Source organism: Myxocyprinus asiaticus, chromosome 47, assembly GCF_019703515.2.
Source record: "Myxocyprinus asiaticus isolate MX2 ecotype Aquarium Trade chromosome 47, UBuf_Myxa_2, whole genome shotgun sequence".
NCBI classification, from domain to species: Eukaryota; Metazoa; Chordata; class Actinopteri; order Cypriniformes; family Catostomidae; genus Myxocyprinus; species Myxocyprinus asiaticus.
Window position 1 is genome coordinate 11226014 of NC_059390.1, and position 20073 is coordinate 11246086.

A 20073-nucleotide genomic window follows, 5' to 3' on the forward strand; every position below is an offset into this window, starting at 1 on the left:
TCCGGATCTTAAAGGGGCCATGTCCAATTTATGATACGAGTTAAATTTAATGACATTTCTCCACTTGGCTACATAAAGTAAAAATAAAAATAATAAAATAAAGAAATAAATTAAAAGACTTTGTAATCAGATTACACCCAACACTGCACACAAATAGGTGAAGTACAAGTGGCGAGCCCCAAAACTTGGCAACCCAATAAAAATGAAAACATTTACTATGGCCTCACAGACTGTGCTCGCACTCTCATTCATTATTCAGCAATATACCTGACTGCTGCTGTCTCTGGACAGTGTGTAGTAGTTTCAAATAACCAACCTTTATACGAGAGAAAGCCTTTGGTCTGGTAAAATATAATTCCGCATTTGTTTTGATTAATTAAAATTATGAAAATTAAATGTTCTATGGCAACCTTTAGTTATTTATTGATGAAACACACAGTTACAGTATATTTGAATCTGTGTGAATCTAAGAAAACACTGCCAAAAAGGCAACTCCAGTTACAGTTAGACATGGAGCCAATGGTAGCACTACTACTCCTTTAAGAAAGCGCTTTAATAAACAATGAACCTCTCATATTGACAGCATGACATCACCGCTTTTTTTTTCCCAGACAGAGGCAACATGCACAGAGGATGTCCGAGTAGAGTGCACCATCTGCCAAATGTTGTAATGTCCACACACTCATTTAAACATCAAGCTTTTGTTATGCTGCGTCGTTGAACGGTTTGATAACCAGACCATTTTCAAATGCAGGATTATTTTGCAGCGCATCCTGAATAGCGTAACATAGGTTTCAGTGACTGCAAACGTAACATGGGCTGGGGATGCTTTTTTGGCAGTGGAGTGCAGCTGTTTTTTTAAGCTTTAATTGGGGTAAGTGAACCATTTAATTTACTTTATCGGTTCTATAAATGTCGGCCCATAGATTTCCGAGCACTTGACGCTATAAGAGCATGCTATTTCTTTGCGGGAATGATCTACAAGAATTGGGTAAAACAGTTACTTTTCTAATTACTTTAAATTCAATTTGACCAACGGTTAATTAGAATTGCATTAATCTCGATGTTATTAAATGTTTTCCTTTAACAGCCAGCAATGTTATTCATGTTTTTTTTCAATGCATCCTACATAATCTAGAGAATGCATGAGAAAATCAACTATTGTGCATTCCTATGTAATAGATAAGGAATATAAACCGAAAAGCAAAGATCTACAGTCAGTCAGGTAAATGTGATAGGGAGTGGTGTGGATGGGCATATGTCTAAACCAAACATGTCCCTTTAATTTGGATAGATGCTCTAAAACCTTTAGTGTGACACCATAGTATTGGGCTTTTTCGTTACACAGTTTCGACTGAAGCAGTAGGCTAAAATAGAGGCTATTATATCATATTTAAATTTAAACTAGTGTTTAACGTTTAATGTTTGATTTTGTTTTTTCTCTGTCTTTTTTTTTTTTTTTTTTTTTTTTTTTTTTTTTTTTTGTAAAGCTTGGTTCCGGTGAGCGAAGATTGGACTGAATTCGTTCACTCGTATTACATGGGAAGCGCTACGGATGGACGTTGAGTTGGGAGTTAAATAAGGCTTAAAATTATTAATTTTTTCGTCAAATAAGCACAGAGTGGCCTCAACTCGAGCTCTCAAATACAAACGAATTCCGCTGCACCGCTTGATATTCATTCTCTCTGTCCGCGTGCCCGGCGGGATGCGGGTGCACGTCCAGGAGCTGTCCGAGCTGTTGTGGTGCTGATGCGTCTCTGAGCGCACGCGAGCATGGCTGCCGGGAAGTTGCTGCTCTACGCCGGTCTATCTCTCTCCCTCTGCGCGCTTGGAATGCTGGCCGTGGCTATCTGCTCCGACCACTGGTACGAGACGGACGCGCGGAGGTACCGGGAGCGGTGCCGAAGTTTCTCCAGTCGCCGGAAGGACCCGGGATTTATTTACATCCCCAACAACAGTCTCCCTCTGCGCGCGAGCCGCTCACGCCTAGACCGCTGGGAGGAGAAGCTGCTGCTGGCGCGGAACAGACGGCAGCTGTTCGCCATGAGCGCCGCCGATGAGTGCAGCAGGCAGTATAACTCCACCAACATGGGGCTGTGGAGAAAATGCCATCGCCTGGGATTTGATCAAGACATCGAGGACCTCATTCGCAAAGGTAGGGGACACAGCTGCTTATTATTATTGTGACTGTCGATAATGGTCAGTCTTGGATAGATGAGCTACGTCGGCAGTCTGTAATCTGGTTGGCTACTGATTACAAATAAAACGACTAAAATATTAATCAGTAACGTAATCTTTTAAACCTTTCAAGTAATCAGATCTGGTTACTTTTGGATTTCTTGCAAGTTGAAATGAAAAAAAAAAAAACAGTTTAAACCAACCTAAGCTGGTTCAAGATGGTCTAAGATGGTCTCACAGCCTGGCCAGACTAGTGCTCATTTGATTTAGCTGCTGGTTTCCAAGCCTGACTAGCAAAAAGTGCCCCAAATCCCTCTAAAACCAGTCAACTGACCAGTCCCGGTGACCAGCTAAGACCAACTAACCAGTTTAGGCTGGTTTTGGCTGTTTTTTCCAGCAAGGAAGTGTATTAATAGAATATTCTGGGTTCAGTTCAAATTAAGCTCAATCGACAATATTTGTGGCATAACTGATTACCACAACAAACTAATTTCGACTCGTCCATCCTTTTCTTTAAAAAAATAAATAAAAAGTAATTAGGGCTACAATGAGGCACTTTCAATAGAATTGATTGGGGACATTTTTTGGAGGGTTTAAAGGCAGAAGTGTGCTTAGAATTTTAATAAAGCACTAAAACTTGCATATTATTTGAGCTGCAAAGTTCGTTGAAATTTTTGTTTTTACTGTCCTTTTAGGGTTCACAGCATTACATCATCATGGCAACAAAGTTGTAAAATAGGATACAACCTTACACAGCGATTTTAAAACACTAAAATTATATCTTTAGACAATATAACATGCATATTGTTCATGTTTTGTGGCTATACTTTTGAAACCGTGTGTTTTTTTACATTTACGGATTAGCCATATTCACTTCCATTGTAAGTGCCTCACTGTAACCAAGATTTGTGCTTTTTTTAAAGAAAAGTATGGAAAAATCTAAATAGATTTTTGTGGTAAGCAACATTATACCATAAAATCTGTCGATTGAGCTTAACTTGTATTGAACCTGGAATATAAGTATTTACACTCTACATTAAACATTAGTAAACATGAATTCAAACAGCAATTACACATAAAAAATGTCATGTAATTACAAGTACTTGATTTTTGTAATCTGATTACACAATCCAGATTACATGTAGCCCTTTACTACCCAACACTGATAATGCATATACAAAATTAGTATCACTTGGCAAACCAGTGCTAAGAAGTGTTGTTGATATCTGTTTTGCATTGGAATATCATGGAAAACACTGAAAAGTTTCCATACACAAACTGACGTCAGCCCACACAACTGGAGGCTCGTGTTAGACAATACTACTTTGTTTGTGTATACTGACATGAATAATGGGCAATAAAACCGAGATGATAAAAAAACTGAGAGCTCACTAAGTTTATCTGATAGCTGGAGTGACGAGTCACTTGCATATAAAGGTGTGAAGCCCTATGGCTAGTCTCACACTCTGGGCCTTATTATCTTCCACCAAACTAGGCTAATTTACTCCTCATTTAGTTGAGGCATATATGATGAATATATTAATAGATGCACACACAAGTCTATAAATAGATTTTGAGTCTAAAGCTGTGCTGGCCCAAACATCATAGGCTGTTTTTTATTCACTTTCAGTCATGGCAATACAAACAATTGCTCCAGAGTTGCTGAGGGTTGCATTCTCTTCAGTAACTCTCTAACCTCTGTGTTCAAAATGTGTGCATGTTCTGTGCACAGCAGCAGCACAAAATAGCCTCTAAAATAAAAAAAAAAAAAAGAAGCAAAATCCTGGTTATTTGAATTTTGTAGCCTCCACTGGAACTGGTGTCTGTATTTTTTGGTGGAGAGGTGCCCCTGCAGTGTGGTGTGTTACAAGACTGTGTGCATTGTGTATCGCCTCATCAGCAAAAGCGCATCCACTCTCTGGGGCAACTGCCAGCTACGGTACATCCTCTGTGTTGATTTGGAATTGCATTGATAGAATGCATTGTTATTCTACACCATCTCTGCCTTTCACCTTGGGTGAAGTGGAACAAGAATGCTGTAGTACTGTTGCTTGCTTGTGTTTTGGAGATATGTAAAAAATAATTGGTCATTAGTTGTCTGCTTATGTTTGTGTATTTTCAAAACACATACAGTACTGTATAGCTCAAATAAATAGCTTGCATGCTTTGTTTGGTAAGTAATAGTCAATACCCATGCATGTTAAAAAATATATTTTATGTTATTCATATCATTATCTGGGTTGCAGGCACATGGTTTTATGAAATGTGCTGACTGTGCTCATACTCATTGCCATCTCTCGGATGAAGCTTATTCTCTGTCTCAACCCAGTGTCTTCTCTTGGGAGAAAGGGGGGGATAGAACGATGTATGAGAGAGCAGAACAATAGTGCAATGATAAGGGGTCAAAACTTAAGGAAGGGAAATACAAAGAACGGAGAAAATGAAAACCACTTTAATCTCACTTATAATAAAGGGATAGTTCACCCAAAAATGTTTAATTCTCTCATCATTTACTCACCCTTATGCCGTCTCAAACTCGTATCACTTTTTTTCCTCTGCGAAATACAAACAAATGATATTTCATAAGTTGTATGATGTGTTTTTATCACATCAGTGCAGGTCAATTGGGTCCAAAAGGACATAAAGGCAGAATAAAAGTAATCCACACTATTTGAGTGGTTTAATCCATGTCTTCTGAAGTGATACAATCAGTTTTGGGTGAGAAACAGACTAAAATGTGACTCCTTACACACTATATATCTTGTCATCAGCAGTCTTATCTCTTCAGAAGACGGATTAAACCACTCAAATTGTTTGGATTACTTTTATGCTGCCTTTATTCCCATTTTGAAGCTTGAGAGTTATACAAGTTTGAGATGGCATAAGGGTGAGTAAATAATGAGAGAATTATCATTTTTGGGTGAACTATTCCTTTTAACAATTTGTTAGCACCCCTTTCTTGTGCATTCACACCACGATAATGTATTCATTTTAGATTTTACATTGTAACAAGTGGTTGCCTGATATAGGTTTAATGGCAAATGTCAATACCATTGTGTACAATGGAGAGTAGCCGATATAATTCTAATATGTAATTCAATTTAATGATGGTAAATAATTTGTCCATAAAATAGCTAAAACTAAAAGTTTAAATTAATAAGTTTAGTAATGTTGTCGTTAGATTTTGGAAGCTCTTTGGAATTTTGTAAACTGGCCAGCCAGACTTGCTAGGCGATGTGTCAGTCTGTCATTAACTGTAATAACAAATAGCAGCCCAGAGGAAATGAATTATGTTAGTAGGTTTGTGAAAAGACAAATATTTGACTTGTGGAAAGTAAAGGATTTCCAGACATAGGAAATGATGTGAGATATTGTGGCATCTGGAGTTTGTGGAAAATTGAGAAAGTGTATCTGAGTGAGAGTGAGATCATGCAGAAAGAGACAACCCATCTCATTGTCCACCATATCTCCCTGCCTCCCTGCGGGACACCCATCAGGCATGATGAAGACATTTTAGGCCATGGACACAATCACAGAGAGGAGAGACCAGAGAGTGAGACTGCCAACCCTTTCACCATTAATACACGCAAACCTAATGCTAGGACATATCGTGGCCTTGGGGATGAGATTGAGAGAATGAGAGAGAATAGAGACAGACACAGAGAAAGACACACAAACACACACACACACACACACACACACACACACCACACACACACACACACTGTTTTTATATCATTGTGGGGACTCTCCATAGACTTCCATGCATTTTTGGATTTTATACAGATCTGACGATCATTTCTATCCCCTAACCCTAACCCTACCCCTAAACCTAACCCTCACATAAACCTTTTTGCATTTTTACATTTTCAAAAAAACATAGTTTAGTATGTTTAATAAGCCATTTCCCTTGTGGGGACTGCTAGCTGGTCCCCACAATGTAGGTGATCTCAGGTTTTACTATCCTTGTGGGGACATTTGGTCCCCACAATGTAGTATAAACAAGTACACACACACACACACACACACACACACACACACACACACACACACACACACACACACACACACACACACACACACACACACACACACAGTTAGCAGGCTACAATGAAGACAAGGATAGGACTATGCTCTGGTTCTCAAAGGATCTGGCTTTCTTGTTTTCAGTATATAAATTGGATGCCATGGGAGAAGGATGCCACGCCTTCACGATTCAAGAAGCAAGTCCCACTGGAACTCAGGCACTGACACTAATCAAATAGACAGGTGTTGTGTTGGGATGCTGGGTAGATCTCCTAGGAACAAGGATTACCATGTGCAATACAGATTTTATTGCTTTGAATACCCTTTGACTATGATTTTATTCCAAGGCATATAAGATCACAGAAATTGGGTGTGACTTTCAGTATAGTTGAGTGAAAGGGAAAAGTATTCAGTAATTTTCAGGGCTAGGAGGCTTTTAAGACACTATACTTAAAAGGAAAGTGTGTAATTTTATTGATGTAAAAAAAACAAAAAAAAAACACTTTTATCCTATCCCATGTTAATATGTGTAATGGTAGCCAGCTGGTACATGCTATGCAGTGTGTGTAAACCTCACTTCCCTGGCCTCAAGAGATGCACTTAGCGATTGATACTAGAGGCTGATGCCTTTAGCCTCTTCGTTATCATGCCCGCCTCCCATGCAGGAGACACCACTTTGAGTCCTGTTCGGAGCGGGTCGAGCAGGACCGGTTTCATATGCAGAGACAACTTTAAATAAACCGTTTGTGGATTGTGGTGCTTTCAACACTGCTCTCTTGGTTTCAACCAGAAATCTCAATTGACCTTTTCTGTTACATTTTTTTTTATATACATATATCCACATTGCAAAATGCGACTTGACAGAGTGCTTGGGCTCAGCCCACAACTATCAGATTATGATTTGGCCTGGAAAGTGTCCTCATTAGTGTGCAGGGAACGTCTCACTTAGAATAAGATGTATAGTTGCGCATTTAAGATATGATGGACTTGAAATTAGCACCCTGCTTGATAACAGCTTGAGTATTATCCCCTCTGCCCTTCTGTCTGAAATTTTGCTAATATGATCATTGGCCACCATGTTGGCACATAATGACATTTTAATCACACCATGAGAGCTCTCAGGACTAAAGAGATTTTACGTGGTTCTTCAGTGAATTTATTAGATGTGATGAACCTGGAAGTTTGCATGGAGTGCACTAATCTGAGTGATCGAGACAATGTTGTAAAATTGGTGCACTCATAAGAATACTAAATTAGTTTTCCTTTTTTTCCCCCCATTACTGTTCAATAACAGGTTGCTGCAGCTAAGTGAGTAAATATGCTGTAATGGTGCTAATTATTGTATAATGGCTCTAAAAGCTAACTTTTAACACCCCTTGAACAATTGTCTGGAAAGTCTGGGCAACATACATACATTACACATTTAGGTTGACTGATATGGTTATGATGAAAAAAGTATCACATTGCTGAAATAACATCAGAAAAATACAGTATGAATTTCATTACAAGGACTTTTGAAATCCCATGGGGAATATATCTTGGAATTTTAAGCCTACTGTATATCTAAATATTGAGTTGGTTTGAACACAATTTTAGATGCTCAGAAAGACCATTACAAGTCACCCTATATGTTTACCGGTATATGTATACACTCAAAAAAATGAACTTTCACCATTGTAAGTTTTACTGAATCCTCCTTTGTTCATATTACTGAAAAATGCCATGTAACCAAGGGAACTTAAATTAACTTTTAATTATTTCAATGAGTTATTTCAATGCTTTCAAACTAATTTATTTGTGTTGAGACAACATGAATATTTTTTGATTGGTTAACTAAAACTGGGCGGGGAATTTATAATTTCAAACATGCTTTGCATGGCATTTGATAGTAACAGAAAATGTTAAAACTACATTTTATTTAATGTGTCTATGTGTAAGAAGAATGTAAAGGGGTAGACTTTTAATTGCTTTGCCAGTGTTTAATGTTTTGTTGTGTTGAAATATAGAAGAGTTTCTGTTATGTTGGAGTATTGTGGTTTACCATCATGGTGAAGAGTGGAGCTTGAGCTTAGCTTATGGACAGGTACACACTGAAAAAGCTCTATATTGCTTTACACAGTTATTAATTGCTATGCTAATCATAGCATAGTGCTTCCTAATAGCATGTATTTAGAATGCTGGCATTCACTCTACTAGCTAGTTTATCACAGAAAGAGATTCAAACTGGTGTATGATTGATACAAAATGTCCATCTGAATGCTAGAATGCTCATGCCCTGCTTTTGTTACTGAGCTGTCATTTCTGTTCAGGAAACACAGGAGCAGAAGAGGACTGATATATGTTGCTGTTTCACAAGGCCACTAGCCACAGAACTGATATCTGAGAATGACCTCAAGTTGTTCTGTTCCTTGTTGTTTGCCTTGATTTGTTTCCTTGATGAAACTTGGCACAGGTCTCCCCTCAGAATGAGCCTTGCATTAAGAGACATGGGGGTTGCCGTGCAGAAAAGTGGAGAAGGATTGTTGGAAGTAGCAGAGATGCTAAGAAAGAACAAAACAACAATAGTAATGCTGCAAATGTAAGAAAGAGAAGAGAGGAGAGATAATATAGCTTTGTTCCAAAAGCTAGCGAGTTGCCTCGTTGCCTACTGCCAACATTGGCACCTACCTTCTAAGGCACCATAACAGGGTTGCCAACTCTCACGCTTTCAGGCTCTGTCTCATGCTCTCACTCTACCCAAGTAAATCTCATGCCAAACGACAAGACAATGTCATTCAACGTAAAGTGAATAAAAATAGCTACATATATGCTCGTATGACTTTTTTTCCGTCGGCATGGCGATTTCGGACCGGCGGAGCAAATTTAGTTACATTCATTTTGCATTCACCTTTTATTAGCACTACATATCCATCCAAACTTAAATGCAAATCTTCTCTCATGTGTTGTGCGGACCAGCGCATTGCTCACACCAGTGTGCTTCAGAGATGGATAGGATAGTGCGAATCTGTAGAGCGATCCATTTGAATTCTACAGAAATTATTATACTTTAAACGCTATGGAGGAAATCAAATCTCTTAAACGGCTATACAGCCTTAACATTATTATCCAAATGCCTTCTGATGCGGAAAAATGGTCACAACAATGTGTCACGCATCAACATCGATTACAGGGCTTTTCAAATGTCACAATTACTGAAACGCATCATGCTTTCACTGTAGTTACAGTAACTGGTATTGTAACAGTAATGTTATAGTTTCATATGAAATCTATTAAGGACAAACTATTAGACTCTTTCCAACTATGAAATATGTATTTAAATGTGTTTAACTACAACTGTGTTTAACTGTGTAGACTATTAATGTTTTCATAAAAAATACTAGTTTATTTTTTAGAATGACTAGCTGGACTAACCATGGTAATGAGGATGGCCTTGTGGAAGAACTATGGTAAACTTTAACCAATGCAAGTACAATGTAAGAGGAGGTTTAAAGTCTGGACCTCCATGAATTATGGACAAATTTTTCTTCTGTTCTAATGATGTCTGATATCCAGCAAACTGTCCACGTTTGCCTTCTGACATTTCAAGAGACTACTTATTAAATAATTAAGCCTGTTGTAAGGAAAACAAACTTTTCAGTAGAACCACAGTCCCAACTCAGTAAAGTGTCAGGGCATTATAACTAGCCTATAGAAATAAAGTGCTAATAAATTAAGTAGTTTGATTACTATAGAATATTTTGAAGTAAAAAAATAAAAATAAAAAATAAATTCTAAAGGTTTCATCAAAATAAGGTTATCAAAATAACTCCAGTATTTCCAATGTAAACATGCAATTAAGTTATAAATAATGTATTATAAACATAATTAATCATACTAATTATGTAATCAACCAACTTCGAGCATGTGGATGACCATTTAGGTCAACTACCACTGAAGACCATTTTTGACCCAGAAAAAACCTTGGTTGTGTCATCGTGTATTTGTGTCTTTTGAATTGATCAATGCCAGGTTTAATTGATGTAAGTGTGCACAAAAACTGATAACAAATTTTATTGTTATGTTTAATTAGATCGTGTTTTAATTAATTTTTAAGATTGTAAGCCTACTAACACAAAAAATTTAAGATTGTAAGCCTACTAACACAAAAAATGTGTATGTGATTGATTCAGCCCATGTCATTGAAATCTCACTCCAACCAGGATGCCATAGTTGGCAACCCTGCACCATACTGTCAAGGAACCTTATTAGCAAAAGAGTTTGATGTTGACATGTTGCTAAGCTAACGGTATGATACTCCAATAAACATAAAAATACAAAGAACACACATATATTGAATAAAATTATCAATTACTGTATACTGAACTATTTTTTCAATAGTTTTCGGTATTGAATGAACTCATAAGTTATAATCGATTATATAACATTTTCACCATTTTAGATTTAAGGTTGTCACAATAAATTGTGAAGGATACCGCCTTAAAATTTGGCGTAAAAATGTGTCTTAGGAGGCAGCATAATTAAGCTGCCTAGCTTTTGGAACACGTTTTGGAACGGAGCATGTGGAATTATTGGTAAAACGTCCAGTCAGATGAATGCAGCTGGTTTGTGCAATTACAAGCAGAAGTGGAGGGATGAAGAATAGACAGTGCAGGCTGTTAGTAAAGAGAAAATGTCACTGTCTTCCCTCACCCCTCCCCCTCGCTCGATTTTTCTCTCTCCTTCTCGCAGCCCAATTTATATTCTGGAACGCAGATTAGTTTCCCGAAAATGGAGTGCTGATGATTTCACCATGAAAGGATTACAGTGAAGTGAAGGATAGAATGAGGTAAAATAAGACTGAAAAGCATGTGCTTTATCCTCTATTGCTCTCTCACACATCTTGCCATTTATGTACACCTCATCAATGGAGATTCCTTTATAGAAGTCATCTAGAAATGGTCCAATATTCCTTCCACTCAAAAGCCAAAACACTTTTTCGAAGCTACAGTATTTCACCTAAAATCATTAAATCTCCATGGTGATTCGTTGACTGTAGGAAATGGTTATTAGGAGCAGATCAGTCATTAGGAACCTTCTTAAGTTTCTTTGACTTGAGTCATAAGGCAAGTAATGCATTTGAGAGAGTGAGACAGACATCCGTTGCTCATCAGTTTGCCATTGAATTTGCAAGTGTGTGATAAACACAAGATGAGCTTCACTCAGTACTCAAATCTAAAAGCATAAGTCTTAAAGTCAACGTGAAATGACATTTGCAACATATTTTGCTTCCGTAATGTGACGTATTTCTGAGTGAGAAAGGATACTCAACAAAAAACATGTAGGATGCAAGTTGAATTCATACGTTGACTGCAGATCACTGATTGGTCAGAGAGAATCGTCACTACCAGCGTCACTGGATTTGTGACACGGGACATCAACCCGCTAGTTTTAGAGTTAGCAACAGTGACAGCAATATCATTTGTTCACGCGAACAATTGTAAAAAGAAATGGCTGTGCGCAAAACCACGCTGTGGTCAATAAACGAGGTGCAGGCGTTCCTCCCATTAGCGACGAATGAAATGACACAAAACGAAAAAGTCTTTCAGGAAGTGTCTCAGCTGTTGGCTGCACATGGCTACCACCGGACCTACCAACAGTGTAGGGAAAAGTAAAAAAAACTTAAGTGACTACAGAACCATCAAGGACCACAACAGCCGGAGTGGTTCAAACAGAAGAAAATGGAAGTGGTTCGACCAAATGGACGCTATCTATGGCAATAGACCGGCAAGTAATGGAAGGGAGAGTGCCCTGGACTCGGTGTTGTTGGAGTCCACGATGGAGGATGGTACGTTTTGTTACGTTAACTCTATATTCTGCTTGAAAGCTTCACTTTTAGTTAACCAGCTACTGGAAAGCTTACTTCTAAAACAACCAGGCCAATTTAACTCTTACACTTGTGTAAAATCACCATGCAACAACTGCTTTATGCAGCACGAGTTAGTAGCTAACAGCTAGCAGTCGTGTTATTGTTTATGGTCAGTAATGTTTGTTTCATGTTTAAGATGATCACGGCAGTAGAGGCGGCGCAACTATGACGATCAGCCTATAATCCCACCCACGTTGTGGCGGCACTAAACTGCAGTGGAAAAGCACACTCAGAAAAGTAAAGCGAGCAGAGTCGAGTCGAGTCGAACCGTAACGTGCAGTGGAAAACTGCCAATAGTGAAAACGTGACTCTATATATATTTTTTGCAAAACTTGTTAAATGTGTCTCCAGGTACAATTCACTGCAGTTTCCAGGAGAAATTAACACAAGAGGCGCTACAAAAACTGTGTGTTTTATTCACTTTCACTCAAACCATAACTTAAATGGCTGAGTATGACTTTATAAATTCTTTTCTCTCTATTACTCAGACCATGCTATTTTATGATATTGAAACACTTTTACTCAAACACATCTTTTGAAAAACTACACATTTTAATGCTTTTATTACAGACTCACCTACATATACACTTATTCCAACATGAATAGCTTGCGCGGTAGTTCACCTGAAAGAGCACTGGACTTGGAGATGGAGGATCAAGTCCAGCCATGAAGTCAAGGAATGTGCTTTTTCATTTCGCTTCTGCATTTTAAAACACTAATGGTTAGATTTAGGCACTGATAAGGTAAGGATGTCTTTTTAACTTCTCATATATACTGTATTTTAAAACACTAATGTTTAGGTTTAGGCGTTGATTTGGTAAGGATGTCTTTTGTACATATTTTAAAATGCTATTGGTTAGTTTCAGGCAAAAGTGTTAGTTTAGGGAGGTATGTTTTAAAAAAAATTTGTAACCACGTCTGAATACAACATAATTTTACTTACTTTTGGTGCCCCCAGCTGGACATTTCACTGAAAACCTGCAGCCAAACGTGATATACAGCACATAAATTTTGAATTGCAAAAATGTTGTCATGTTCACATAAATTTCAGGAAACCAGGCTGGAAAAGCGGATGTTCTGAACATGCACTGATGAATCATGCACAAAAAGAGCAGGAGCATGTATTAAAGGAAAATTCCGGGTTCAATACAAGTTTAGCTCAATCGACAGCATTTTAGGCATTATGCTGATTAGCACAAAAATTTATTTCGACTTGTCCCTCCTTTCCTTTAAAAAAAGCAAAAATCTGGGTTACAGTGAGACACTTACAATGGAAGTGAATGGGGCCAATCCGTAAACTTAAAAATACTCACCGTTTCAAAAGTATAGCCACAAGACATAAACAATATGTGGGTTAACCTTATTTATCATGATAGTGTGATAAAATCGCTTTTCTGTGTAAAGTTATATCCAATTTTACAACTTTGTTGCTATGACGATGTAATGCCTCAAACCCTTTAATCCTGCAAAAATGATGATTTAAACTTCACAGCTCAAATAATATGAGTTTTAACAGAATAATTAATGTAAGTGCTTTTATAAAATTATAAGCTTCACATTTCTGCCTTTAAACCCTCCAGAAATTGATCACATTCACTTCCATTGTAAGTGCCTCACTGTAACCTCAATTTTTTTTTGTTTTTTTTTTAAAGACAATTAGGAAAATCAAAATAATATATATATTTTTTTTGTGGTAATAAACATTGTCACAAATGCTGTCGATTGAACTTAACTTGTACTGAACCTGGAATATTCCTTTAAGAAAGTTAACAGGGTCAGTTTTGATTTCATGTCTACTTGAAGACAGATGATACAGATGATAAGCATATTTTACTTTTACAAGATCTTAAAACTAATGCACAAAATCCTAATCTCAAAACCATAATGAATTAATCATACTCTACACACTGACAATTTTTATTACCCTCAAAATAACCTCAATCCCTACTTCCCGTTATGTTAACACGTCAATAGGGTTGATTGAGGGAAAGCTGGTATCCAGACCTGATCTCTGATGTATAACCTCTCCTTCTCTCCTCCCTGGTGGCCGCCCTTCCTCTCTCTCATCCCCTCTTCCTCTCATCCTCGCGTTTGATCAATGGTTCATCAGAAGCGCTGGACTTCAGTGGGGTTCATCTCACACAGCAATGACACCAATCAGCCATCCATTCAGGTCTGAGAAAGACAAGACGCTTGTTAAAAGCTCTATGGGAAAGAGCCGGTTGATTCTGATGGGAGCCACGTCCACCGCAGCTGCCAAGCTGAATGGAGAGCTTTCAGTAAGTCGACAAAGCAAGAATTATGGCAGGCAGAGGAGTCGCACAGCTGCTTCTGCCTCTTGGACTGAGTGTGTAAAACAGGGTCAGACAGGAACCAGGGCTTGGGGCAAAAATGCTATTGAAAGTGACAAAATGCCCCAGATTTTTACAATGTAGGGGTAAAAAAAAATAAATAAAAAAAAATGCACCCATGATAAATGTCTTTGTAATACGTAGCATAGTTTATTTGTAGTATATTATACAACTGTCAGTTCAAGTCCTCTAATCTGATTGGACAAGTGTGTAAGATGCTGTTGTGTTAAGGTGTTTTACGCTCAGAGTGGCTGACGGATGGAGGCAGTTGTTTGTTTTTCGTCTCTCTCACTGAGGCAGACAGATAAGGCACCGGCAGAAGGCTACGTGACGTCATCTGTCAAGATCTGTGGAATAATTCTCTCGCTTTTGTTGTCGTGGCAACGTGGAGACACGTTTGACAAATGTTATTCTGCTCTTTGAAACGTTTTTTTTTTTTTTTTCCTGCTTTCTAATTGCTTTGGTATTTGAAGAATGGGCTCAGGAGAGACTTTGTTTAATTTTCTCATGAAATGCTAGTGAAAGTGCAAACATCTCCAATCTGAAAACATGACTTTGTCTGTTTTTCTGTTGACTGTTATCTGGCAGAAATAGGGAGTCATACCGCCGACTGCAGATCATTTACAAGTGATACATTACCTACCGTGTTGGAAAAATCTGTTTCTAAATTTTATTGTATATTATAATTTTATTTTTCTATAATGTTTTATTTACAAATAATGATACAGCAAGATAGTATTTGTTGAGTTGCCCTTAATTAATGCTGATTTAAATAAAAAAAATTTTTTTTACAGTAATGATAATCTAGAGAATCAGCACTGAGAATAATGGGAATAATAAATAAATAAAAAATACAAAACCTGGACTCATTATGGTAATGAGACCTTGGGGGAAACATGTTTAAATGGCAATAAAAGATGCTTTTTCTTTGATTTTGCTGTGAAATGTGGCCCAAACTAATTTTCATGAGATTGGCCCATGTGTGTATATTTATGTATGTGAGAGAGAAAAGAGAGAGAAAGTTGCTTAGATTGTCTTCACAGATGAGAATGAAAGGGGGGCCTGAGTAGCTCAGTGGTAAAAATACGCTAGCTACCACCCCTGGAGTTCGCTAGTTCGCTAGTTCGAATCCCAGGGCATGCTGAGTGACTCCAGCCAGGTCTCCTAAGCAACCAAATTGGCCCGGTTGCTAGGGAGGGTAGAGTCACATGGGGTAACCTCCTCGTGGTCGCTATAATATGGTTTATTCTCAGTGGGGCGCATGGTGAATTGAGCGTGGTTGCCGCGGTGGATGGCGTGAAGCCCCCACACGTGCTATATCTCCGTGGCAACGCGCTCAACAAGCCACATGATAAGATGTGCGGGTTGACTGTCTTAGACATGGAGGCAACTGGGATTCGTCCTCCGCCACCCAGACTGAGGCGAATCACTATTCGACCACGAGGACTTAGAGTGAATTGGGCATTCCAGATTGGGAGAAAAAGGGGAAAAATCCCCAAAAAATCCCCCCCCAAAAAAAACAAAAAACAGATGAGAATGAAAGGGATGGGTTGACGTGAAAGAAGAAGAGATCCTAGGGAAAAAGTGGGTAAGCTTTGATTCTTATTGACATGCGCGCGCAAAAACTAAAGATCAAAAGTAATCAATTCAACAAAGGGGATCTTTTTAATACCTTAGGATGCACACACACATATTAACTGCACAAGATAGTATCATGTAGTGCAGTTCAGGTGTTCACTGAAAAAGCTTTGCCCAACACACTCTCATGAAGAAATCCTATGGATTTGTACGAGTTGGCTAAATCCTTTGAAATCGTACAAGTTGGTTCATACAAATTCATACGACTTTTGCAACAGCCAGTGAGGTGACTCTCCCTCATCTCCTTCTAAACATACAAATATACTCTGTACACTTCAAATCATCCTTACAGACTTTACTCTATGGTTAGGTTTAGATATGGGGTTTGGGCATACAATTAATAAACATGTTCACAACGTCTGATACGCAGAACTTTCGCTTACTTCTGCATTACACATCCGGATATTTGCATGTCTAGAATTCATACAAATTTGTCCGAACGAACTTCATATGAATTTATACGTATTATTTCATACGATTTAGCCAACTCAGGATTTGTACAACTTCTTATGAGATTGGGGTGCTTTGCTAGTTTCTAGCCACTTAATTGCATGATGATGTGAAATGGAACATAACACATTGGTAATTCTTAAAAATCCTCTCTGTCCTCGAATGCTTATTAAATAGTTATTGGGTCACAGGACACTCAAAAGGTGTTAAAAGGAGAGGAGGCAAGGTGGGAAATCATCCCAGACAAACTAATACAGTATGCTTTTAACAAAATAAATAGATTGTAAACTGCAAACCGTTTTCACCCGTCACTGTTGAAATGTTCCTTTATACTTTATTTACTCTCATTTTACTGTGTAAGCACATTTTCACACTCTATCAGGCACTGCATCTGGTGCTGTAGTAAAGGAGCGGTCACACTACACTTTGCGCTCCATTCAAATGCAACCAAACTTGGGAGACCGGAAACGTCAGCTCATACAAATACATTTTGCACTACACTGAAGAAGGTCGTGAGACTGGTGAAAAAAAAAAAAAATTTTTTTCTTTTGAACAAATTGAAAAAATTAGTGCAGATCTTTTTATTTTATTTTATAATTGATAAAGGCTCATGGATCTTCGCACCCTATATTGGTAGAGCGCAGTGATTCTTTCTTTTTCATCTGAACCAATAAAGAAAAACATCATGCTGACCTCTTGGCTTAATTCAAACGATACACATTTCAAAGCTATGTGTTTTGATATTTGCTGGAAAGTAAGTAGACTGTATTTTATAACATTTTGAATATAATATAATTTATTATTTGTGATTTATTATTTATTAAAACCAGAAGCGACTGCATGTGACATCACATCCTGGTCTGGTGTGATGTTCGAAATAATTTTACGTGCTCAAATGGTAATGTGACAGAGTCTTAAGTTGGAAAGTGCAATAAAACCTCAAAACAAAAGCCTTAGATGTGCACTTTAGAGAGGCATTAGGACCACAGCAAAACTTAAAAGAATCAACAGAGGGCAAGTTCTCCAACAGCGCTCTATTTCCTATTCATGTGGGTGCATTTAAGCTCCCCTCTTCACAGTCTGAAAATGCCCATGTAATCAACACCAGGAAGCTGGATAAGTAAAGCCTGCTCTCTCCCAGGCCTTAGAGATGCAGCAGTGATAGCAACATTATCATTTCAAGCTTGCTTATAGAAAAATGGGGCTGAGAATATGGCACGTAACCCCTTTAAATGTGAATAAGCATCTGATCGCAACTTATTAAGCATCAGAGAGGCTTTGATCTTCTAAGCAAAGCTATAGTGCACTGAGGATCCAGTCTCAAACCCTCTCAGCTACTATAACATGAGTAAGCCATAAAATTCAGCTTCTAAAATCCACCCTCCGAAGTCTATAGAGACTGTGTCATATATCAGGCATTACCAAGTGTTAACGGGCTGCTTGAATGTAGAAATGCACGAGAAATTATATTGATTGACTGCAGTAGTTTAATTCAGTACTGACGTCTAAATGAAGGATCCACATTCTTCTCCAATGCTGTCTCAAACAGAAGATGTATTTAAAGTGGCTGAGCAGGTAATTCAGTTGCACCTCATATAAAGGGATCAAGGTTTGGGTGGTTAGTATGACACAGTTAACCCCTGCTGGTAGATGCCGTAACTACACTATACTGCGTGATAGAAGCATCTTTCTTCATTGATGACTATTCAAAAGTAGCTGTGTATTCTGACAAAATAAAATTTTTGCAAGGAAATATAAATCGCAATTATTTCATTATATTATAGTAAATGTTTTGCCAGTGACTGTTTTGCTCAATGCTGTCAAAGTTGTCAACTAACAACTGCTTCTGGAGCTGAATATGATGTGATTTAAAATCATCTTAGGGGCTTTTCACACCTTGTATTTTGTGTCTATCAGCACTTTTTAAAATTAGTTTTATTATGTAAATATGTAGTGGAATTCAAGCTTGAAGTACCACCGGTTTTCTCCAGGGGCAGCAAGTAAAACTCCAGCTGTATAGGCAATGCACAGCTTATCAAGAGAACAAACCACACTTACCAACAGCAGACAATTCAAGATGAGAACACGTTCTTGCATTCAAACACAGCTCAATGGAACGCAAATCCTAACGCAGAGATCTCAAGAAGTGTTTTTCTAACTTTTAACCCAACACAGCGAGCTAAAAACGGGATGTTTTTGACACGACACAAACAAAATGAATCGCTCCAGAAGCATCTGTCTGATGCAGGTGTACACTGACATGTCCTTAGACTAGCCCTTATAATAAATCTCGGACTGACTGGCAAATTAAATGGCAAAATGGATTACTGTGAACTGTGTTCAATAATATGAAAATAAACATTATATTGGATTCCAAAGCCAATTTTTGTATTGTATTATCTATGCTTTACTCATCTGCAGGGCTGGACTGGGACAAAAAAAAATCGGCACTGGAACTGTTCAGCCTAAGCGGCCCACACGGGATCATTGCTTCATCCTTAATTCACGGGGGTCCAGGCTTTAAAGCTCTTGTTAAATTCTCCTTTGTACTTGCCCTTATGAACATTTACCATAGTTCTTGCATAGTATCCATGGTATTAGTAAGAGCATGGTAATCACAGGTCAAACCATGCTCCTTATTACCAGACTTAATTATGGTTTCTATGGAACTTAAAATTATGAAAAACAATATCCATGTAGAGACTATAAAAAAACCTGACATAAAAATGACATTCTCCTAATATACAATATTTAATATGTATATAATTTATGTAAATGTTTACAATATTTCTGCCAAAACATCGTAATTTCTACAGTTAGTTACTACCTGCAATGCAGTAAGAATGGTGATGTGTTGATTGAAAAGAATGTAATTAATACTGTTTACCTCGTCACTGCGGTTTAGAATATCAGGGGCCAGGCTGTTTAATCTGGTTTCAAAGAGCTTTGCACAGAGCCTTTAAGGTTTTCATATCTTGCGCTGTGTTTACCACAGGACTGTGCGGTGCGAGTGCAGAGCAGGTGAGTCAGCACTGCACAGGAGGGTCAGTCCCGATTGGCTCTTGCGCAGCGGCCAGTAGATGTGTTGCACAGGAGGGCTGGTCCCGATCTGCTCTCATGCTGCGCGGTTTAATCGGGTAGCAGCATTTCATTATACTTTTGGAGTATTTGGTGTTTTCCATGCACAGCTGTAAGTAGCAGTGCTTTATAAATAAGAATGGGGTGACTGACTGGCCCAATGCTCGACCGGCCTACCGGGGAAATGTCTGGTGCACCAGATGGCCAGTCCATCACTGCTTATCTGCCACAATAATGTAATGCATTTTAATGATCTTTATTATAATTTTTTATAATATATATATATATATATATATATATATATATATATATATATATATATATATATATATATATATATATATATATATATATATATATATATATATATATATATATATATACATACACTGGTGGCCAAAAGTTTGGAATAATGTACAGATTTTGCTCTTATGGAAGGAAATTGGT

At 37.9% G+C, this 20073-nt stretch overlaps 1 protein-coding gene across 1 annotated transcript in view; it reads left to right on the plus strand.

Moving 5' to 3' along the window:
- The first annotated feature begins 705 nt into the window (after nt 1-705).
- The window catches only part of LOC127436387 (transmembrane protein 178B-like), a 153063-nt gene continuing 133695 nt past the window's right edge, over nt 706-20073 (plus strand). Inside the window, exons 1-2 of the mRNA XM_051690491.1 lie at nt 706-874; nt 1491-2155. Coding sequence (XP_051546451.1) covers nt 1774-2155 — 382 coding nt within the window. The 5' untranslated portion in view covers nt 706-874; nt 1491-1773. The remainder of the gene's footprint in view (nt 875-1490; nt 2156-20073) is intronic.